The 24,143-nt window shown below is 33.9% G+C and overlaps 2 protein-coding genes across 5 annotated transcripts in view; one reads left to right on the top strand and one right to left on the bottom strand.

The window, feature by feature from the left end:
* LOC126851428 (metalloproteinase inhibitor 3) overlaps window positions 1-18,129 on the top strand; it is a 154,852-nt gene extending 136,723 nt beyond the window's left edge. For 2 of the 3 annotated variants that reach the window (XM_050595398.1, XM_050595396.1), the window contains 4 exons: window positions 15,569-15,695; window positions 16,058-16,140; window positions 16,253-16,483; window positions 17,088-18,129. In XM_050595398.1, coding sequence (XP_050451355.1) covers window positions 15,569-15,695; window positions 16,058-16,140; window positions 16,253-16,483; window positions 17,088-17,309 — 663 coding nt within the window. In that variant the 3' untranslated portion in view covers window positions 17,310-18,129. Of the gene's footprint in view, window positions 1-6,295; window positions 6,494-15,568; window positions 15,696-16,057; window positions 16,141-16,252; window positions 16,484-17,087 lie in introns of those variants that run through there. The other variant, XM_050595397.1, reaches the window with a different exon arrangement.
* LOC126851404 (synapsin) overlaps window positions 1-24,143 on the bottom strand; it is a 47,041-nt gene that overhangs the window by 19,626 nt on the left and 3,272 nt on the right. For both annotated transcript variants that reach the window (XM_050595341.1, XM_050595340.1), the window contains exons 2-7: window positions 22,712-23,142; window positions 20,678-20,881; window positions 20,286-20,625; window positions 19,669-19,922; window positions 19,235-19,370; window positions 18,801-18,905 (exon numbers count right to left, since the gene is read on the bottom strand). In XM_050595341.1, the coding sequence (XP_050451298.1) occupies window positions 18,801-18,905; window positions 19,235-19,370; window positions 19,669-19,922; window positions 20,286-20,625; window positions 20,678-20,721 (879 nt within the window). In that variant the 5' untranslated portion in view covers window positions 20,722-20,881; window positions 22,712-23,142. The remainder of the gene's footprint in view (window positions 1-18,800; window positions 18,906-19,234; window positions 19,371-19,668; window positions 19,923-20,285; window positions 20,626-20,677; window positions 20,882-22,711; window positions 23,143-24,143) is intronic.

The raw sequence follows: 24,143 nt of genomic DNA on the forward strand, positions 1-24,143 counted from the left end.
TGATTTCATTACGCTGATATCTCTTGAATGTCGCAGCCTCCTCATTTATCGATGCTTATTAATCGAATAAAACTTTTATTAGATTGGCACAGAGAAATGATATAATTATTGATTTAATGATAATTATAAAAATTATGCTTTAGAAAAGTGTAACCAAAGACGTATTTGAAATTGAGATTTGGCAAAAACAGCGCTTAAGCCTCTCTCTTTAAATAATAACGAAATAAAACGCCGTTTTCTTAATGACACATATTTGCATTTACCGTGCGTCACATATGATTAATGATTGCGCGTTTTGTTTCTATAATTACTTAGATATATATCCAAGGCCCAATATTGGGCGCAGTATTTATGCTATGGCGTATGTCGCTACAAAGTAATCCATTAAATAATGCGTTATGTAAGGCAAATAATTACTTGTATTATCGCATTAAGATCCATATCTTTTATTAGCCATGACATAATCAAAATATATCGTGAATCTTCCATCATAAAGATATCAAGACATTGTACAATTGTATGATTTACGAAGTTACGTTTAAACTACATATGTGCTAAAATAATGAAAAGAGGCATTTTAAATTTGAATAAAAAATATGAATCAAACGGTTCTGATGCCCTTAATTATATTATTTCTGGTAATATTATTACGTTATAGAAAATGCATGATATTATAATTACACTCCTTTAAAGATTAAAAATTAAGAGGTAAATTAAATTATTTAAAACCTACATTATATTTTCTAGGAAAAAAGAAAATAATTTTTGTGATCTACGTACGTATGTACGCTTTTAAGAGAGATAAGGAGAATTTACAACCACACGTATATCTCGTTATGTACACAGAACGAGCCACTATTCCGTATGATAATTTCGAGTACGCGGAAGATCTTTGCTCGTTTCTTGCGATTTTAGGCCGTCTTTTTGCGACGCATGTCAAATGATACCGCGCGTCGGCGGTACTTGAAAGCAACGACGTCTGCCGCGTTCTTTCGTGACCTAACTAATGCGTAGCTTTACTACGCATGACTCAGCGGCCAACAATCTCATTCACCGAAGAACGAGAACCGCGATAAAATATTTTCGCAACATCGCTTCCGAGAAGAGGAAAATTTCTAGGATGGGAAAGCGTTTTGCTAATTGGAGCCATTCGTTAATCGTGCGATATCTCGTTACTTCCTCTCCTCTTCGTGGCGATATGAAGACTTTTATTATCCGTAATAGAAAGCATGTGATACGACTGGTATCCAGCTGAGAATTGAAAAAGTTGAGACTCGGAATTGATTGTTAGATAGAGTTTAAGATAGAAAATTAAGAATATTCAAAGTTGAAACTTCAAGATCGAAACTTGCAGTTTAAAGCATTAAAGTTGAAAAGAGAGCTGGGCATTTAAAGTTGAAAATTAAGAGTTAATATCTGATAGAGAAGCTCGAAAGATAAAAGTACGCCGAGCGTTGCACTGAACTAAAAGCTGAGATTCGAGAATATATACGAAGCTCGAAATTATTGTATGTTTAGATTTCCTTGGTGAAATCAGTCACGCAAATAGTATACGTGCGTCAATGGTGTTTTGGATTGCTTTCCATCGCCCACACTCGTTCTCGTACTTAGAAACGGTCGCAACGCAGAATGCATGGCGCGTCGTGCGCCCGAGAATGATCTCATCTGCTATTGCCACGGATTTATGGAGTCTCAGTGGGTGGCTGATAGCTCTGTTTCGAAAAACTCTCGATGAAACTTATCCCGATACGGCGTTCGATCGGTACCAATTATACGATGGAGCCGTCATCGCTCATTGAATCTCGTCGTTTGCTCCGTTTGTCAGTCATACTCGCGCTATTTCCGCGAAGCGAGACAGTTAAATTATATTAGAAATGATGCACGATGCTGATTCGCGCGATTTATGAATTGCCGATGTATGGGATCTTATCGCCAGTTTTAGAAGCGACCATTGATCAACCCGCGGTGACGTTGTGATTTATGCTCCATCACGACTTTAGCATCATTTGAATGAAGAAGAAACCATCTGAGAGTCCTTCGCACATATATCGCTCTTTGGCTCTAACCGACATACTAAAAGAGGATGTTTATTTTCAGCGAATGCCAATTTATATCTTTAATTAAGCTTTTTAATAAATTTTTGTATTTACAACATTATTCTTATCTCGAGTACTGTTAAAAAAATGAAAGCAAAATTTTAAATAACGCATTTATATGCTAAATGATACTGTCGGCTTTCATCTTTCAAACATCTACCAAATTTCCAAAATATAGGACATATATAATGAGAGAGGGGGTTGTTAATCTACCGTTACATTCCACACCAATAGGACAGATGACCGCTCTATTTTCTCTTCTCGACGATATATAAATAGAGTCTTCGATACTCTCTTCGTGACTCGAAATCTGGCTGTTGTGTTTCGAGTAAGCTTTTTATTTCTCTTTTTCTTAGTACCAGTGAAAAATATCTAACCATCTATTCTAGTGCTGTCAACTGCTTTATACATATATATTTCCACGCGTATTTTACGATATTCAAATTTCACTGGGAACTTCTCGCGCGTCAACACGAGGTATCGGAATACCAAATTTCTCGATGGTAGGATTTACGTTGTATTTAGGTACGTAAATTGTTTATTGCGTGGAAGTAAAATATCAATATAATTAATAAAAAATAAATATATTTTATATTAATTATATAAAATTAATAGATTAATATAAAATTTTGTCTAATAAAAATATTAATATGCTGCCAGTTCTTGTTTTAATTTTTTAACAAATTTTTTGTTAAATTTGAAAATATTAATTTTGAAGATAAAATTATTAGAATTATTAGAATACTTTAGAAAAGCGAAACGTTAATATTTTGATGGTGATACGATTAGCATCTCTTGCGGCGACTTTGTATCTGTCTTATCAAATTGCTCCAGATTTACTTCACAAGAATGCCGACATTCTCGGAACGAGAGAAGGATGGCGAATTCCTCCGAGCATCCGATGCAGTTATAGCGGCTAACTCTTTCTTGGTGGCTGACCACAATTTAAACGTCGAGAAAGAATAAACTTACACATAGGTTGCGGTCGCGTGACCTCGCACGAATGATAATTACAATTTCATGTAATTTGTTGACGCGAACGCGTTTAATTATTCTCCCGCTAACGAATGTGCATAAATGCATGAAAGTGATTAACGTCCCAGATCCGATGTTTTTCGCGTATTGTTCCTTTTATAACGCAATTTTAAAAGTATTCAAGCACTGTTCTCATTAACAATTAGGACAGGTAACGCTGGTCGACGCAATCTGATTAGCGTCTATTGTTTCTCTACTCAAATTCTACACGAAGACTCACATAGAATAGCTTTAAATCATAAATCAATTTTTCCTGATTTATAATGATACATATGAATGCCAGATTTTAGAAAAATTTGAATAATAAAAATTCTTGCACGACATAAACTATTATACATATTTATGAACATAAAATTGAAAAGAATATATTTTGATTGTAAAGCAATTTTTAAAATCAATGATGTAAAAATGTCAATTTGGACTTATAATAATATGTTTGAGGTACAGATATTATCTCAAGGTTTCATTCAGTGTGAATCATCGCGTACATACATTTCTTTATATATTTGTATTTAATAATTCAACTTTCTATTTGTAAATGATGATTAATCATAAAAATATTTCAAAGCGATAAAAATTTCAGATCTGATAATGTATTAAGTGCTGAATAGGATTCCTATTTTCTTCTCACTTATCGTTAAAATGCCGCACGATTTTCTTCGTAAGTGATCGATATAAAAAGCGAGATAATTTCCGCGAAGCCGCATAAGCGGACCTTAGATACTTGCTACTGTGAGCGAAAACGATATGAAGTCGTCGATAAAAATAAATTTTGTTGACATTAAACGTAAATCGACTGGCGAAACGATGCGGCCGCCCACGTCTGACATAGATCAGTCTGCAACTACTGCGCGAGGAGGTGCAATGAAATCTCGAATGTACGTACGATTATAAAAACCAATTTACATAAACACATTTACAATAACGTACGAAGATTATTAGCAAGTTTTTTTGTGCGCATAGATGTATCTCGTAGAATGTATTGCCAAGTTTAAGGTTGATAGACCGAGAGTATCTGCGTTATATGTGTTAAGTTCACGCCAATTTATATTGCACTTTCACTTTAGCCAATGTAGTATAGAACGAAGATTGACGTATTACGATAATATAAACGGTATATCTTAATAAGAACATTAATAACCACCGCGCACAATTTGTATCGTGTTCATCGGTATTTGCATAACAACATGATGATTCATATTGTAAATATTGAAGTATATTCGCGGATAAACAGATAAACTGCACGATTAATGAATTAATTTCCTTATTTGAATTTGTATTTCAATATATATTTTGACATAAATTTCAATGCGAATTTTTAATGTCTATGAGTAATCAATAATTGATTTTACAATATCTACTTATCTTAAAATTTTTTATATAACATTGATTTAACACAGTATTAATTATAATATTTTATTATAATTATAATTATTAATATTTTATTTTATTTTTAATTGAAACAAAATGTTTATTGCATATGTTTATTATATATATATATATATATATATATATATATATATATATATATATATATATATCTTACAACGTTCGGCTATTCTAAATCGTATTGTGAATATACTTTTTTTGCGAAATATCAAAATTTTGAAATTTTTGTTTATACAGATTCAAAATCTTTTTTTCTTGTAAATTGATATTTCATGTATATATATATATATATATATTATTGTAACAAATATAAATGTTACTAGCGATGGTGTCACATTCCTCATCGGTTTAATTTACCGACCCAATCTCACACACACGCAAAGCTTGCAACACGTAACGTAACCGCGGGTTTATCTGATGCGCTTCCGAGCATGACGATGAATTGCATGACGCAATGTCCAAATTTATGATTAATCGAGTCATTCGCACAGTGCGCGTCTGGATTTGCAGACTTGTTTCGCGCAGATCCGTCTTGAAAACAGATAAATATAATTGCAATAAATAGTAATTTTATTAGTGTGCTGTATTGATAAATTATTTAATATATGTATATATATATATTCAAGAGAGAATTAGACATTTAAAACACCAAAATATAATCTAAATATAATCTAATGTTATAACGTATATTTGTAACGTGAATAATATACTTTTTTCCATTCGGTTAAAGCTTATTACTTGTCTTGTTTTATAATCCTTTTTAATCTTTAGCTTTAAATTAGCAATCCAATTTAAATCCTATAATAAAATTTATATACAATTAATTAAACACAAGGCTTATAGCTGTATAGTAATTAAAAATGTATGATAATTCCAGGACATTATTTAGTATTTGGGTTGTATATATTTATAATTCTCCACAAATACACTGAAAGACTCATTGTCAGTTATACAATATACATAACGGAAGAGTAAAGTAAATTTGCAGATATGTATCCGTTTCCGTTGAAAATTTATTTTTTTATATTTATTTTATTCTCGGAAGTTAATTTGTTTTTCATACGAGGATTTTTTTAAGTTAGATATTTCCTAATAAATTTTATTTCTATTTTGTGTTTCTGCGCAAACACACCTACTTGTATATTTTTTTCATAGCATAATTGTTGACTGATCGTTTGAGTGCTAACTCATCCGCTTCGACCTGTGAAATGCGAGGTAATCATTTGCTTATCTGATGCACTTCAACGCATCCGGAGTGCATTACACGATTGCATTACCGAATTCGTCAGGCGATGAATTATCGGTTTCGTTGCACATTTTTTATTAATATGCGAGGATACATCGAATTATTAATTCTCAGATATATTATATATTTTATCGCGTATCAATCGATCCAACACAATTATATCGTATATTTTATAATAATTAGCTGACTATCAATCATTTCTCATCAAAATACGGGATCGATTATTTAAGTCCTTGTAATAATCGCATATTTCGTCACGATGAGATAGATTTTTCGGCAAACCCCCACTTTTTGGAAAAAAAAAAAACGGTCGTCGTTCCCTCACGATTCATTTCCGATCATAACGGACGGCATACATGACGCAACGTCCGAAAAGTCACATGATTAATCGAGAACCGAGATGCCTCTTGCGTTTACGGCTCAGCTCCGGTCAGCCGGTCTTCCTGTTCCTTTTTCGGAGCACACGCGTCGTGCCGGGAATCGCGAATGCACTGGCATCACACTGCACGCAAATGGCATATGAGCTCAGAGGCTCTGTTCACGCATGCACGCATGTACGGATGCTGGCCGGCCGTGGAATATAATAGCGGTAATACGTTGGAACTGGGGCAGTCTTGCTTTGACGCGCGTCTTAGGAACTTCCACCTGCGTAGTGTGTGTTGCGCCGTGCGAAAATTTACGAGCACGTCGCATCGTGCGTGTTATTTCGTCCTGGGCATTTCTCGAGGTTAGTGTCTCGACGTTAAATGACAAATGAAAGTATGCGGTTCCCCTCATACGCCGTCGTAAGTAGGCCTCGAAGAAAAGTTCTCGCGTATCTAAAGCGTTATCCGAGTGTCTGATCGCCAGTGCGTTTTGAATGGTGTTGCACGAAACAAAGTGGCATTCAAATATTTGTTGGGTGTTCATATAATATTTTTACATGTTTATATTTTGTCTGTCTTTTGAATTTAATTATAATTTTTCGCAATTAAAAGAAATATCATTACTTTCTCCGTCATTATTAATTTATTAATCTATTAAATTATATATGTGTCGAATATGTCTCTTTCTCTATCTTTCTCTATTTTTACCTGTCTTATATTTATTTTTTTATCTAAAATGATAGTTGATACAAAAAAGGACGTATTAAAGGACGAATGACGTTCACATATGATGACGTCTGTTTTAATTTCGGATTATCCGATCCGTTATTTAGACGAGAGTGATTTTAATTAACGCTACCGCGTACCTCTCCTGATTAATCCCCAACTGTAATGGACTATAAACGGTAGAAGCGAATGTATCGGGTTGCACTCAACTCCATTCAACTCGCGTGGCATTACTGTGATGAGTCTGGATACGCGATGGTCCATTAAAGAATAAAAGATACTTTTCCGCCACTTTATACGCCGTCCACTTATTCAATGAAGACAATCTTAAGTTGGATGTATTTTCTCTGAAACTTGATAAAAGCGCTTCTACGATCGATCGATTATATTCATTTTATGTATATCTATATCGTAATGACACATTCTGCAAAGATTTATAAGATAGATATACTTATTAAATTTACATTCCAGACGCGTACATATTTTTTGCGACGTTATCTACTTAAGGGAAAGCGAATATATACTCGTATCCTCGTTTTATATCATATATATTTTAATACTCTAATTAATTTTCTGAATATAACACTAACCATCACTTATAATGTCACGTCGCGATGATGCAGGTACTCGATACATCTGATTGATCAAACGCATAATTAATACGTGTCTGCGTACATTGGCGTCGATACCTTCTTACGCATGTTTGCAAAACATCGAATAGGATCGCACATGTTTCCAAAATATCAAAATTTTTACGCGTTCAAAGTATTTCATTAAACTTTTAGTAAATTTCAAATTTTTAGCACAGCATTTATAAAAATTAAAAAACAATGAAAAGGTGGTACACATATTTAATTACTTTATAAATACATTTTAATATATTCAATCGTGTTAAATATATTTCAATATATATTTTCAGTTACTATAAAAATTATGCTGTGTCTTTTAATGAGCGTTTGATGGAAATTTTAAATTTATAAAAAAAAAAAATTATAATTTGTAAAAACTATTTTTACTTGCAAATTTGTTTATTTACATAATTAAAATTTATTTTGAAGGTGATTGTGACTCAAGTTATCAAATAGAAAAATTTTGAAAAATTAGTTATCTGCGTCGTAAATTACAAATTATCTCGAACAATTACTGATGGCAAAACGGCAATAATGATAATATTTTAGAGTTTATATTCCTGCCTGTCTGAAGCCACATTCAATGTATTTTCTGTTACGTAACAATGCGGCACCACTCTCACAATTCGCGGACTTGCACGCCTTATCGTCTGATGTCATATAGTTACAATTTCACAATGATCGTTCAAGTCTGAGATCTAGTGCGGCACGTTGTCTAGTGCGGTTTCATGTCTTTTGCGGTTTCATTCAAGAAATATGATATCACTGATACTGATACAGAAGGTTCTATACCGATTGATTTATCTTGTCGTCGAATTACCGCCTTTTTGATCAGTTTCTATTCTCCATAATCGAGATTCATTTTTGACATATTAGTTTTAATAAAAAATGATCTTTTTGTTAAAATAGCTGCAATTTCTTACTTTTATAAATTTTATTAGGTACTAAAAGCAATAATATCTGGTATCTAGAAAGAATTTAAAAAATTTTTTTATTAAAAGTAGAGAAAATTGATGATAAAAAATTTTTAAATTGCTGCGAAAAAAATTTCACATCTGTTTATATTTATATTATCATTATCATTATCATTATCATTATATACGTATTCAAAGAAATGTCTTCGAGAATTCATTCGGGCCATGTGCAACGTTACTGGCATTTCGATTAACTATCTACCGATGGCTCGTGTGAATGGCAATATAGCAACATAGACAAAGATTACACTTGAGAGCCTCTGTCCGGTATTTAGTCTGCAGTATGATAATTGCCGACAGCATAATTGCCGTGATTCGCGTGTTCTCGTTAGGTGCACGATGGAATTATTGTGTTTCATGAATCTCTGTCGAGCGGATATCGCGACGCGGATTACACTTTGACACTAATCATATGCATGAATAATTCAATGCAGTCGAGAAACGCCGATATTAACGTATAACAACATTATAATTATTAATAGTAATAGATATTAATATTAGTAGATAAATAGTAAGAGAGAGAGAGAGAGAGAGAGTTGCACGCTTTAATTACATTTATATCATTCTGTGATATTTAAGATTTCTTTTATTATTATTATTATATTTAATATATCTTTAATTTCAACGAACAAATTCCTCCCTCTTTTTTCAATCCCTTTCTTAATTATAACCTTCTCATAACACATATTTTGTAGATCAAATTAAACCCTACATCTCAAATTGATTATTGGACACGATTATTAAAATCCTATTACACATCTCATCCATAATCTACGCCGCAAGTCCGATATGAGATATTCTTGATCGTTCAAACAACGGGTTTATTTTGGCCGATTCAGGGAGGCCGCTTACGACACGCCGTTGAAAGTTCGAAAGTTGGTCAGGTCGATATTCATGCATATAAATAAATACACGCGCTCGCGCGACCAGTAATGAGAACCGGCAGCGGCCACGATGCGCCGAAAGGAATAATCGATGTCGGATCGATTGACGCGGTCGGCCGCTAATTCACTGAAAGATTTAACCGCGATGAGTACGGAGGCACGTTAATGCGATACAAGAGCGCGGGAATTAATGAGTATGTAAATGCGCACGGGACGAGAAAGGTCTATCGAATAAAGTATATGGCACGTTGATGCTGTGATCGTCGTCGCAGAATAGTTTCCCGCAAAATACGAGATCACGTTTGAGACGCGGTTCTTCATCGATATTCTCCGTAAAAAGTATGTTAAATATTTCTTATCTTTCCAATCTTCGCTTTTCATCGATCCCGCGTCTTTCAGATTTGCATATCAGAATGACAACCTGATCGTTAGCATAATTAAGCACAAAAATAATGAAAAGAATATTAAAATATGGCTCTTTGTCATTTATTTATTGGCTATTTGTGTATTTCTAGGTCATTATTTCTTGCAATGTTTTAATACTTAATATTACATATTTTGTTTGCAAGTAAATAATTAAGCTTCTAAATAAGTTTTTGAAAAATCGAGATTTGCATGAATTTAAATAAATTTAAAAATTTTTTATTATTTAATTACATTTTGATAATTTTATTGGTTTTTCGTTCTTAATTGTCTACAAATAAATATGAATTTAAAAAATAATATGAAATTAGTCAACAATTAATCAACAAATGTGAAATTAAAAATAAAAGCAAACGTTTTGGAACATCCTATATTTGCAAGACTTAGAATTGTTCGTAATTTAATTAAGTATATAGGTACAACACGAATTACAACGATGTCTGTTTCTGCGAGAACAATCTCCTCATTTTGTAATTACGGCAACTATAATCCCAGACGTTTACGAGTTAAGCTCATCCGAATTAAAACATTTGAAAAAACAGAAAAAGTCTGGGCGCGCACAAAGTACATCACGTAAATGCAAACCGCGTCGACGAGCGCGACGGTATAGTAATTTAGGTTTACAGAGCAAGCGAATTTAATCGACGGCCCGCCCACGAGTCGACAATGAAGCTCGTAACTTTCGGCGATGAAGGGCGCTATTCTTTTCGATTTGATGGGATTAGCGATCGGCGGGGTCGACCCCGTGTCTGCTCCGTGGAGCATGTCACAATGGCGAGCCGTGGCCGTCATGGACGGCGCCTCGAAACACATGAGAGAGAGAGAGAGAGAGAGACGGGATCGAGAAAAGAATGATCGCACATTGTTCGCGCACGATCCAATGCCGTAGACGCACCGCTACCGTGGAAAGTGGAATATTTTCATCCGTATGTTTAATTCCACAAACGTGCCCGGTTGAATTCCTTCGGCGATCCATTCAGCCACTAAATTCCACGCTCCACGTTTGACTCAACGACGAACCTGGTTCAAGATTGTCCATAAATCTCGACGAAACGTGCGGGAATTTATACATCGTGAACGAGAGAGAACGATTGACACCGAAAGGCGTCTCGCCTCACGCAATTTTATGTACCACTCGCGGGGGGATGGTTCCCCCCATAATTCGGACAAGTAATAAAAATGATGCGTGTCTGATGATTTTAGTGCGCGCGCGCAATCAGCATTAAAGCCGTCTCTCATGATTTCTTAATAATGAAATCGCCTCGGCGATCATCCGATCGTAAATATTTCCGATATTAACGCGACGTCGTTACTCTCGCGTTTACGATTTCTGCCAAAACACGCGTAAATCATCGCCGCTGAGTCGAAGGGAGCGGACAAAGGATGTAATTTTATTTTAATAAAATCGTGATCTATAATTATGTTTACACGCGCGAGAAAGGCTGCTGTGGAATACATACTACTGCCCCGTTGAAAGGAGTAACAAACTGTGTTTTACTTAATCACGAGCTTAGCGACTATAATTTCGGGATCGCATGATGATAAATATCACCCTCGCGTTGTGAAACAACACATTTGTCATCGTGTGTCTTTGGCATATTTTTTTTTTACAAAGAAAATGTTAATTGAACAGGTTTCGTTATATACATCTATAGATCTTGTCTGGGCAAACATATCTGTGTTAATTAACGGTTTTACCATGCATCGGTTCAAATCAAAGATTAAATGCGAACTTTTTCATACTAATTTTGACATGCAATAAATATCAACTGTAAATAATTTTTTCTGTATTTATAGAATATTTTTCAAGGTAAAATAAATCTTCCAAATTCATTTTCTCCTTCTCAGAAATTAAACGACTCAATAAAACGCAGAATGACGTGAAAGAAGCTACCTGAGAAATAATTTGCAAAATATTTACGTCGCGATTGATTTTGCAGTTTGCGTATATCGCTTACGGCGCGCGAATATGTGTATCGCGTTACAAATTTTTGCTGAGGAAAGATCCAAGCTGCAATGCTTTTCGTGCTGCAAGGTGCTGAATCTAGACATACCTATGTATATTCGATGCGATAGTGATGCAACAGTAAGATGTTAGTCTTGAATAAGGCTAAATTGTCCAATAGAAAAGCAGTTTGAGCAAGTTTTTTTTTATGACAATGCACTGCTTAAGATGTTATGTTATTTGTTTAGAAATAAGGTTTTATTAAACAAGTATATCTTTTCACGTTGTTTATTTTAATCAATAAATCGGCAACATAATAAATTAATATTTTTCATGAATTATTATAATAAAAAGCGAAAATAGATCATTGTAAATTACGTTTACCTATCGAAAAGTACTTTATTTAAAATCTAAGATCCGATGTATGTTAAAAATTTATAGCAATTCATAATTTCTTTCACATATAGATACACTTAGATTACCATAAATATAAGATGAATGCACAGCTCTCGTTTACATTTAACAATTTTTTGCTTTGATCAAAGTTTAAAGTTAATTGATGCGGCTCTCTTGCTTATTTATAGTCTGAAGATTTTTTGCGGCACGCAGGAATTATGGATCATAAATTACATTGTATAATTTGTAGCTTCCAACATTATACACACTTCAACCCATCATATATTCGAAAAGCAATAATTATTGTCTTATTTACATTGAAATACATAATATGAATCTTGTTTAATTGTAAAGATTGATCGAAAGTATAGAACTTCCACTTTGAGTAATCATTGTAAATCTTACGGGATTGTACAAAATTATTTTTCGTTTCCAATTAGATTCATATTTAACAATTTATAAACCAATAAAGTATAAGAATAAAGATATAAATAATATAAAGAATAAAGATTTATTCTTTAGTCAAATTATAATTTTCTAAATAGAACAATCCCTATATCGAGCAGAAATTAATTAATAAAGAACTCTCTTTCTCCGATTTATATGTTAACATCCAATTTTCCGTGTCTGTAACCGTGAAGAGAAAAGGCGCCGCATCCATTCGCCATAGGATTTTAGCCGCGGATAAACGCAAACGCATAGCCGTGTAATCAGGCGTACGATTACGATGTTCACCGCCACCAGCGTCGTGCCTTCGGTTTACGGGGTCGCGAGGAGAATCCTGAGTCGTGTGACGAATCTCGCGGCACCGTGTCATCGTCATCACGATGCGTCACAAGGCGTGGAACACCAGCAGACGTATGAGCACCGTGGTATTTATTGTCGCAGACGGAAATAAAAATAATGCGAGAGTATATACGTATACGGCAGGCGTCTCGGCTGCCTGTGTGACATCAGTCCCTCAATCAATCCGTTTTGCATGATGATGCATGAAGCGCATTCGGCGAATGTCTCGCGAGAACGTTCATCTGGGTGTGGACGCGATAAACGTTGCCCATATAAATCCTTTTGTCAACGTATCGTGAAATCTCGAATTGTCTGAGCACAGTTTAATGATATGATATTTCGCTTCATTCAGCATTTCATTTTGGCAAAATTGTTTTACCTTTATTTTTTTATTTTTTATAGTTATCTCACCAATTTTATTATATCTTTTTGTAACTTATTTTTCTCTGTTAAAAATGATTGGACGCGATCAATAAAGCTTCCTGCAGTATGACCTCGCTGTTTAAACACGATCGATAAATTTTCCTGCGGGCAAGCCACTTTGGTGCCTTACTGCTTATAATCGAAAACAAGTCGAGCAAATAAATTCGCATAAGCGCACGTCAAATGATGATTATCGAGAACGAAACCTATGACATTACGCGATCCGTGTGCATTGTATATCAAATCGTGCATTTTCTCTCGATTATATATGTTCGATAAGGTGAGATAAATTTGTTTTAATGTGAAAACATATCGATTTGTCTATTAAGATTGTCTATTATTATAATAAGAGTAGTATTAATTTTGTATATTAATATTATTTTTATTTTATACATTATAAATTTATTTTTATTATATATCTTTTTATGGACAGAATTAAAGTTTGCATATATTGTGTAGTAATTATTCTTAATAATCTTAATAAGACGGGCGAACGAAATTATAAATAAAAATAAAAATAATACTAAAGTTGAACGATGATTATGGTCGTCGATACCGGTATTATTACCGATTGTCTATCGTACAATAACTGCAGCCTTGTCTCTTTACGATATATCGTAATGAATTTCACGGAGAATTGTTCGAAGAAAGATGAGCGGACACAAAGATTCCATGCAAATCCGGTAGGCAAAAAACTTGGGGTATCATGAACGTAACTCGCGAAGCTGGGAATATAACGTATCGGCGATAAAACGTTATCCAACCGATTCTCTCGCGTGTTTTGATATCATGGTGAATTTCAGAATTAAGAATTATCGGAAGATAGTATTGGAATATCATTACATCTATCGAAAATCCGACCACCGTTTCACATAAATTTCACATAAAGTTTTAGTATACTTTTTTTTTATCTGTCAGATTGACAAGTATTCTCATTGTCGCGATGCGTTATTCTATCGGAGAATTGTTTTTCTCCGAAAATTTTTCATAACAAGAGAAATTTGAAAAACAAGAGAAGATATTTTTTATACATTCTTTATGTATCATATTGAAATTTTTCTCCTTTATTATACTGAATATTGCGAATATTTTACATTTTTTGATATAAATTGCTAATTTATTAAACTAAATCAATGTATTTGAATTGATATTTTATCAGAAAATTTGATAATAATAAATATAACGTAGATATCTGAAAAAAAGTTAATCAAATTAATATTTGACACGAATCGTTCATACACTAGATTGATGTTTATTTTTATTAAGACAGCAGCATGCATCAATGGGACATTTTTGGCCGCGTAAAGTGTTTCTAGATCGCGTTCAACTTTGATTACCGCTTTTGCATCTATGTTTAGATCACGTTCAGCTGGCGACGATAAACTAGGTCGGATTAACGCGCTTCCTTGAGTAAGTTTTCCATTCTTTACTAAAGAAGAGTCTTCTTCATGTCACCTTTTCTTATATATTTCATAAATATTGTGGATTATCGGACTCTAGCAAACACCAAACATGATAATATTACAGCAATCAATACTCTAATAGACTATTTAGCAATTTATAACATTTGTTACATAACGTTATATTAAAGTGCAGACGGTATATGTTATTGTTTACGGACCAATCGGCAATTTAATTATAGTACGCCGCAATCATCGATTGTTTACAACATGGGGAATGTAAATACAATTAGTTATTTTCACTGACATTTATTTGATCAAACATTGAAAATTGAACGTATAGTGTTTTAAAAATGTGAAATAGAAAAGCATTTGAGTGTGACACGTGATTGATGTGACATTTAAATCAAATAATAATAATCAGTATCAATTTTATGATAGCATATGTCGGAGAAAGTATTGTATACTTTTCACTTCTTCTTTTCTCGAAATTATTTCAAGGTAAATATATATTTTACAATCGCAAGTTGCCAAGGGTCAGGCGTCTCTCATCATATACGACAAGTAACGAGTTGCCTGAATAACTTGAATGCCTGTAACCGGATTTCGCGGATAAACGGATTTTCCGCATACATAGCGGTTTATTGCGTCGCGTTACGCGCGTTTTATCTCACGGTGCTTAAATTACATTGCGTCAGTTTGACACCGACATATTAGATATGTGTTGGAATGCATTTGTCAAAATTTTACGCAAGAGAGCAGTTTAGCGATGAAAATGCGATCGTTCTATAGTATCCAATAAATATTTAGCTTGTTATAAGTAATGCATTCAAATTTTTTATTTTTGTCAGATGTGGCGATTACTTCTGTGGACACATTTCTTGCTGCTAACCGTGCTGCTAGCACCGGTGCAGAAAGTTGCAGCGTGCAGCTGTGCGCAGGCTCATCCTCAAACCAAATTTTGTGAATCAGATTTCGGTACGATTATAATTTTACAGTCAATGACATTTTTGATGTCATGAATATTATGCATATAATATCAAATATAAGTTTTATGATTAAATTTTATCATTTTATTTTATGGAGAATCTAGTATTTATAACTAACGTATTAATATTTCATTCTTGATATAATAACATTTTAATAGAAAGATTTTGAATATCTAATACAAAAGTAAAATAATTATAAATCGCGATAAAAATATTTTATATATCAATATCTCTCTAATGTGTCAACTATAGCTTTCCTGTAAAATATGAGATGGTTACGCACTAAATAACAGCGAAATTCATTTTGCGGCTTTCGTAAAAATCACGGTTAACGACACTTCTTTGTCATAGTTGCCGTGGTGAGAGTGAAGAAGGTGCTCCCCGTGAACGAGTACGAGATCGCTTACAAGGTCAAGATAAACAGGGTCTTCAAGGTGTGTATTATGTGCCGGTGAAACGTCACGTGGAGACATTCGTCATGTTCATCGCGAAATGTAATCTAGTGGTTTAATCGTACATCTTTTCTTCTTTTTTTCTCACCCGCAGTCCAACCCAAAAGCCGACATAGCTCTGATGCAAAACCTTTTACGGACTCCGTCCTCGGACGCGATGTGCGGCGTGACGCTAAAAGTCGGCGAAACATACGTTCTCAACGGAAGAGTCGTTTCGGGACAAGCATTCATATCGTTCTGCGGGCTCTCGATAAGATGGGCCGATACGACCAGTAGGCAACGCAAAGGATTACGACAACTCTATCAACAGGGATGTGTGTGCGATGTAAGTATTCGATTATTTTATTCGTTAGACTTTAAATTAATCAATTAAAATATTCGTTTTTTAATATTGAAAAAAATCCCGTATTTGCGTAACAATTTTTTAAAGAATATAGCATAATATTCAATCAGGTAAGAAAGAAAAGCTTTAAATTTTTTTGCCCAACATGATAATTCTTCGCGAAATTTGTTTGTTTTTTAGGATATAATACGAAGCATTTTCCACGATTGTAATCAAATTTGCTTATTATCTGTGTATTTAAAAATGAGAAGAGTAACATTTTCCTAATAAATAAATTAAATTAAGAAGAGACTTATAAATCAATGTTGAATATCTTTTCCGATTGATTCTGTGAAGCTCAATGCACGTAAAGATTAAAACAATAAATCATTTACGCTATAAATTCTGCCAATTTTATACATCTGGGAACGCTTTTTAAAATGGAGTGCCTTAAAAATATACACTCGCGAGCAGCGGGCTGCTGCACGAATGCGCATTCATTCGATCATAGCTTAAACTTCTGCGAGAGAGTCGCGAGTTTATATGACTGAGAATACAAAATCGCGAGAGGGAGCGTGAAAAGAATGGCCTGGTTTTTGTATCGCAGATTCTATATACACACTGGAGGCGCAAGGGAGCCGTGCTAGAGTCCAGTGGCGGAAAACGCTGTCTGTGGGAGAGCACACCAGGCCCTCAAGATTGCCAAGAAAAATATGGCGTGTGCATGGCGGTGCCCGGCGGTTGCTCCTGGGTACCCTCGGTCCCGTACAAAAATTGCATCAAAGAATATCAGCGTCAACGCGATCAGCAGAGGTCGCGGGAACCTTAATCGATAGCGTGTTCTCGCGATGGCAGCAGTTCAATCTATCAATCTGTCGTAAAACGACACAATGCGTGCATGTTAATTAATTTAATTGAACACGCCGAAGATAATTGAGTCATTCAGAGGCAAAATGGTATAAATAGTGCTAGTGCTTTAATGGAAAATTCAGCGAGATAAAAAACCTGCTCTTTGTTTTTTCCTTTTTGCATTATTTATTAAAAACAATAATATTTAATAACGGTAAATTTTTTTTTATTTGATATTTTTATACTAGCATTTTCGAATAATATCGAATTAAAAAAAAAAAGAATAATAATGTTAGATTCTTCTCAAAATGATGGAGGACGGCTTGGTAAAATTGCAACACTATTTCTCAGCAACACAATTATGTATATCGATTATTAACAATGATATATTAATCTTCACATATTAATTTTTATAGATTTTTTAGATTTTCATAAACCTATCGTTTGTTAAATTATTTGTGATTTAGCAACAAAATCAGATAATTTTTATAGTTTCATTGACTTGAGATATTTACTATAATAGACAAAGTAGTTGATTATTGGTAAGTCTACCGACGTTAGTGCAATCGATTCTTAATTATTCGATTATTATTAACGTGAGATAAGTTCGCAACTTAAGTATTTACTGTGAATAGGTCGTTGATAGCCAATGTGTTTTGTTACTGAAATATATATAAGCGACCTACTTTCATGGTTATTCTATCTTAGCAAGTTGTATATATTATATTGTTAATGTATATTGCGCATTAAATTATTCAACTATCGTTTCGTTGTATGTAGAATATAGACGTTATATAAAATTTCACTCGTATTTTCTTATATTTCGTAACATTTTCTATGTGCGTTTTTCGAGTAAAATTAGATTATGACATTGCATATATATTTGTTGTTTACATGTATTATTATTTACGATTGTCAGATGAAATCAAAATCTTAGAATCTTTAAAGAATTCATAATTTTATAATTTTTAACATATAGTTCATTTCATAAAAATGTGTAGGAAAAATTTTTTTAATTGTATTGTGGGCACATTTATCGTTTGATTTTAATAATTGTTGTATACAATAACAATTTTTTTTTAAATAAAAATATTTTAAATGGATTAAAATTTAGAATGAAATCCGCAAAATATGGAAAATTTTTATAAATTTTTGATTGAAAAAAGAATTTTGTACCTACATTTTAATTTAGTTTTCTTTCTCTCTCTTAAATGTAATAATAATTAAATGCAATAATTTTATAAGTGTTATATGTGACATAGAATAAAAATAAACGAAAACAATTGTTCTTACAGGCATGCTTTGATTATAATAACGTCATTCTAAATGATATTTTCATTTAATTTGTGGTTTTGTTCAAGCTGACGATGCATTCTGTTCATTGGTATAATATTTTTCTAACGCTGATTGTTTGCATTTTAAAAGAAAAAATAATATGTTGAACAAATATTCATCAATCGATTTTACTCACCATTTCACGATGATGGGGATAATAACTCTGTTCGATCAGGGGGAAGCTGTCTTTACCCAAACGACGTTGTAAACCCAGCAGGTGTGCAAATACCCATGGTTTGTCCTATTTCGTAAAATACGCAGCAATTATTGAAAAGGTTGATCGTATATTCCGTATAAAAGGGATATATATATATATATATATATATATATATATATATATATTAAAATCAATAAAAATAATATATATAGCATTACGTGTGGAACTTTTTGCACATAGAGAGCATATATTTAAATTTCTATCATTTTTATTATTATTTTTAAATAACACAATGTCTGTATTTTAAATATATAAAATACAAATTTTGCATTTTTTATGTAAAATTAAAAATAGAAAAACTATAATATAATAATAAAAATAGAATAACTTTAATATAATAATAAAGACGTTACCTGGAAGTTGTAAATTGCTGTAAGATTATTAACGCTGGGTACGCCGCCGTACATCAGACCCAGAAGGAGATTTTTATAATCTTCTCCAGCATCCCGCAGATTTTGTCGTATCAATACGAAATCAGGCTTGAAGGATCTAATGACAAACATCAAAACACATTTTCTTAGCTCGATGATAATGATACTTTGAACAAAAGTTTACTTTGATTGCGCGTAATTTAGATTATTATTTATCATTATATTTAAAGAAGATATGTGTATATCAGTACTAATTTTAAAATGCTTAATTTATCTCTCAATATTTATTTATTTCAATATTAGTGTTAGTATTAAATATTAAATGCAAAATTATATTAAACATGCAATGTCGTTTAATACGAAAAAGTGTGGGAATGTAAAAATGCATTTTTTTGTTTCTCTCATCTTTATCTTACCGAATAACTTTGGTCCCGTTACGATAGACAGCCATAGACACAACGGTGCCTGCCTCGCTGGCTGTAAGGGACAGTTCGCGAAATTCCGCCTGCTCCACGCGAATCTCATAATCGCCGTGCAGTCTACGACCCCGGAAATATTTACTCCAGTCGGTGTTCTGGTCGTCGATCACCAACAGAGTGAAGCATCGGTCTTTGCTGTATGACGGGCCTCTGGTCGCGCCAGATACCGCCGCTCCCAAAATAGAAGCACCCTACACGTCATTTTAACTGTCAAACACTGTAACACTTTGCTTTCATAACCGTGCAATGTAGTGACCAGCTATATGCGGAAGATATCTTGTCTATAATTCAATACTGACATGAGCAAAATATCAGTGTATTTTGAAAAAAAAAATTGGATATTTGTTTCTAAGACAACGCAATTAAATCGAAAGTTATCGCGATATTTTAGAATGCTATTGAGTAATCAAAATAATATTAAAATAATATTTCTGTTTTTTGAAGGTAGTTATAATAATGTTGAACGGTAGAGCTATCGCTTCTCGTTATATTAGCCAATTTTTGGCAGACGAAAGTGTGTTAGATAATGAAAGCAGAAATTAAAATTATCTTGCCTGGTCACGAGCGGCGCCGGTTAAGCTCTGCACTCGCTGGAGTAGACTCTCCCGTGTCTTCGCCGGCGAGGATGGCGCGCTGGTGGTTCGCGAGCCAGGTCTCAGGTTAAGGCTGAGATCGCCGCCGATGGGCTGCGGCGGTCCCTGAGGTGGTGCGCCCGGGATGGGCGGTTGGGACGGCGGCGGTATCGGGCCCGGTTGGGATTGCAGGGGTCGATCCGGCACCGCTTGATACGGTTGAGACGAGTCTTGCCGACCCACGGTGGCCAGCCCAGGATCTGCGTTGGGCTCATCGTCGAGCTCCGAACTTAGATCGCCTGACGAGAACCTGGAAGACAAGCTATGGTGGTCGTCGTGATAATGACAATCGGTCGGCAAGACCGCGTGCTCACATCGTCATGTTTGACTGCGCTAAATGCACATCGATCACAGCCATTTGATGGGGTGAGAAATATGGAGATGATGTCGGCGATGAGACTGGCAGTCGCTAATCGGCCGGTGTTACATGCGTGGCACGGATGTCTATTTCAGCTAAGTAAATGGTCACGGTGCTGGAAGTATGATGACAAGTTCGTTGTTTTCATCTGTAAAAGGATCTTTTTCCCCATGATAAGTGACTTGTTTCGCATGGAATAAAATGAGCAACGAGGCGCGAACGATGCAAGGTAACCACACGAAAACACGTTGCTTACGCATTTACGTCATCATCGACTCACATTGCCAAGCGTCCGTGTGATTTCTCGTCATAAATAAAAGCAGGCGAGATAAAAGACACGATATCGCTGATGGAGAGAGGGATAGCGGCTTTATGCTAACATTGCCAGGTGTAAAGTAACATTAGTGCGATGCCTTGATATTAGCGTGCGTCCACGTTACTGTATTCGGGGCAATGCTGGAAGCGGTATTTTTATCGAGCCATGCACACATTCAGATTTGTCGAAAACATAAAATAACTTGGAATTATTAATTATTATAACAATATTAAGATACTCTTTAAATAAACTTTTTAGCGCGTTACTTTTAAAAGGCAGAGATTCTCGAAAATAGTAATATAATGTTTTTTTTTATTTATGTATAAAAATTTCTCTTTCTCTCCTCTTTAATCGAACACTTGGCAAAAATGTCGCAGAATGTTCAGAGAATATGATGTTTTATTTTTAAAAAATCTTTCATTAATTTATTGGTGTTGATTTTTTTTTATAATTTATATTATATAATTTTAGTTAATTTTCCTTTTTTTTAAATATATATTCTAAATGGATACACTAGATAATCAATGAAAAAAAAAGTAAAGATGAGACAGAAGATAGCGTAGAATTATTTTTAAAATGTACATTGTAAAATAGTTATAATTTCAAGAGAATATAGAGATTTTTCTCGTGTCAGAGCAACAAAATTAGAATTTACTTAAAATGACAATATTGTTCTCGAACTCTGTTTTATACTCTCGTATCTCATCTTTACATTATCACTTTGCTACTCGTTAGGCTGGAAACCCTCGCGTTTCAGTAACTGTCCTAATTCCCAACACCATAACTTTGGCATGTGTGGTACGGCGGGTTGCTTAACCGCCGACTCAGGTAAACGCTCGTGTCCGGCTAATTGGACAGAGAAATCTATTTTCCCATCACGGACCCATTATGGGAGCCGGTGAGAACCCATGGAATATTGAGATAACGCGTATAACGTTTTAAATGCAATCATTATCATGCATATTCTGATGTGCGTAAATAACTCGATAAGAGCTGTTGATAAAAAGATTCAGCTTGTTTCGCCAATATATGTGATACATGAGTTTTCATTAAATATGCTTTTAACATTTGTATTTACATATTCTCAAGAGGGAGCGGATATTTACGATCAAAATATTTTTATATTAGATTTTAATTAAAAAAATTTCTGCACTTTACCCGATAACAGCATATGAATGTTAACTGTAATTACATTAAAAGTGCATTTATATTAAAGTATAGAAATGATATTAAAATGAAAATATATAAAACGCTATTCATATATCTATAAATTATCTCTTATATTTATACATCTAATATAATATTAACAATGAAGACCGAATAAGAATAAATTGTTTGTTTCATCTGCAATCTTTTTTTACAGATTTTTTATCTTATATATTATATTATATTATAAAGATTTATTATCTATGCAATTAAAAAATTTGTCTTATGAAAAAATTGACAAAAAATTATATAATCGTAAAATTTCGGATTGTAGATTCAGGCTGACACAATTTTTCTAACGTTATAAGTGCGTGTCAATAAAATTACATAAGATGCATAAAATGATTTCAATTCTTCGGATGTATCAAAGAGTAAATTAAAGAACCACGAAATTTTTATGGGCTCGACTTTAAATGCCAGCCCTGAAGTCCGGATCCGATGTGACGGCGGTACTTCTGAGCGACTTACCTCCGTTTCAGGTAGTTGACATTGGAGGTGAAAGACTGACGAAAACTGGAGAATGAAATGTTGCCGGGTGATGGAGCTGTACCACAGTACTTGGCGCAACCGCCGCGGCCGGTAATCTTGATGGTTACACCGGGCTCGTTGCTGCGATGAAACGACTCGCGGTTGTGTCGCTCAAACCGTTAGTCGCAATCCGTAGGATAAATCCCTTTGATTCTCTCTGCCGTCACGACTTGTGTTAAGATGATACGATGTCGCGACGCGCGAAATAGGTCGTTCTTTTGTAGGTCACTGGATCGTGTCGATGGATCCTGAATCCCGATCGATGGGCGACTCTCTGCTTGTGGGATAAACTTCAACGTAAGGTAATCCGAAAGGAAAGGACGAAATAAGAGGAGGTGAGGAAGGAGAAAATAAACAATCCAAGTTGAAATCTGTAACAGGTAAAAGAAAAAATTACGCGATTGAATTTGCCAGCCGGCTTCTTGCAAATTGCAATTGCAGAATTTTTATTAGATAATAAACAAGATTACATATATACGAATATTTATATTATTTGGATGCATTGGATGTATAAATTAAAATATGATTTTATTTTTTATATAAAATATTTACGCATACAGAAAATGCTTCACTGTTTGCATTAACTTTACGCTATTTGAATATGAGGAATAAATATGCATAATTGTGTATAAAATTCTGCAATATTTCCTAATTTAATAAATGTAAAACTAAAATTAATACAATTGTTTCTACACAGTGATATTTCGTTATTCAATGCACATCGATTATCTTTTACATCTAAATTTGATTTATTTGATTTACTCGAGTATTGAATTTCACACAACCGAGTATTCAAGTATAGGAATATGGGTTTTGCGTTCAGATTCTTTACAGCTCTAATACAAAAAGCTCTTCCTTTTCGATTCGAGTGGTTTAAATGAAACGACATCTTCGTGTCGGGAACAACGTACTTTTATTGCGAGAAACATTTCTTCGTAATTGGGTTCTCTAGTATATCGAGAACGGTAAGGTAATATTGTAAAACAGGCAGTGTTTCTTTTACTTGTTTTGTTACGTCATACTTCCTGCTCGTATTATTACAGTAATAAAAAACGCGTCAAAAAAACTCGGAGGATTTAATTCTTTTAATGAATAATTCAGACTAAATATTGGCGCAGAAATATGCAAGAAACTCCAATAAAAATTTATGAGATTGACATAAAAATGAAAGGACGACTCTCGAACAATATCCAGGCATGTAATTAAAATAACGACTATTTCTGAGTTTATAAAAAAAAAATCTGATAATTATATATTTCTGTTTTCTCTTCGTCTTTCTCTTCTAAATTTATCGCTAGCAATGAAATCACGTATTATGCATTAAGGGAGAAAAATTATGGATGTAACCGGTGTGACCAACGACTCGTAACAT

Source organism: Cataglyphis hispanica, chromosome 8 (genome assembly GCF_021464435.1).
Source record: "Cataglyphis hispanica isolate Lineage 1 chromosome 8, ULB_Chis1_1.0, whole genome shotgun sequence".
Lineage (NCBI taxonomy): Eukaryota > Metazoa > Arthropoda > Insecta > Hymenoptera > Formicidae > Cataglyphis > Cataglyphis hispanica.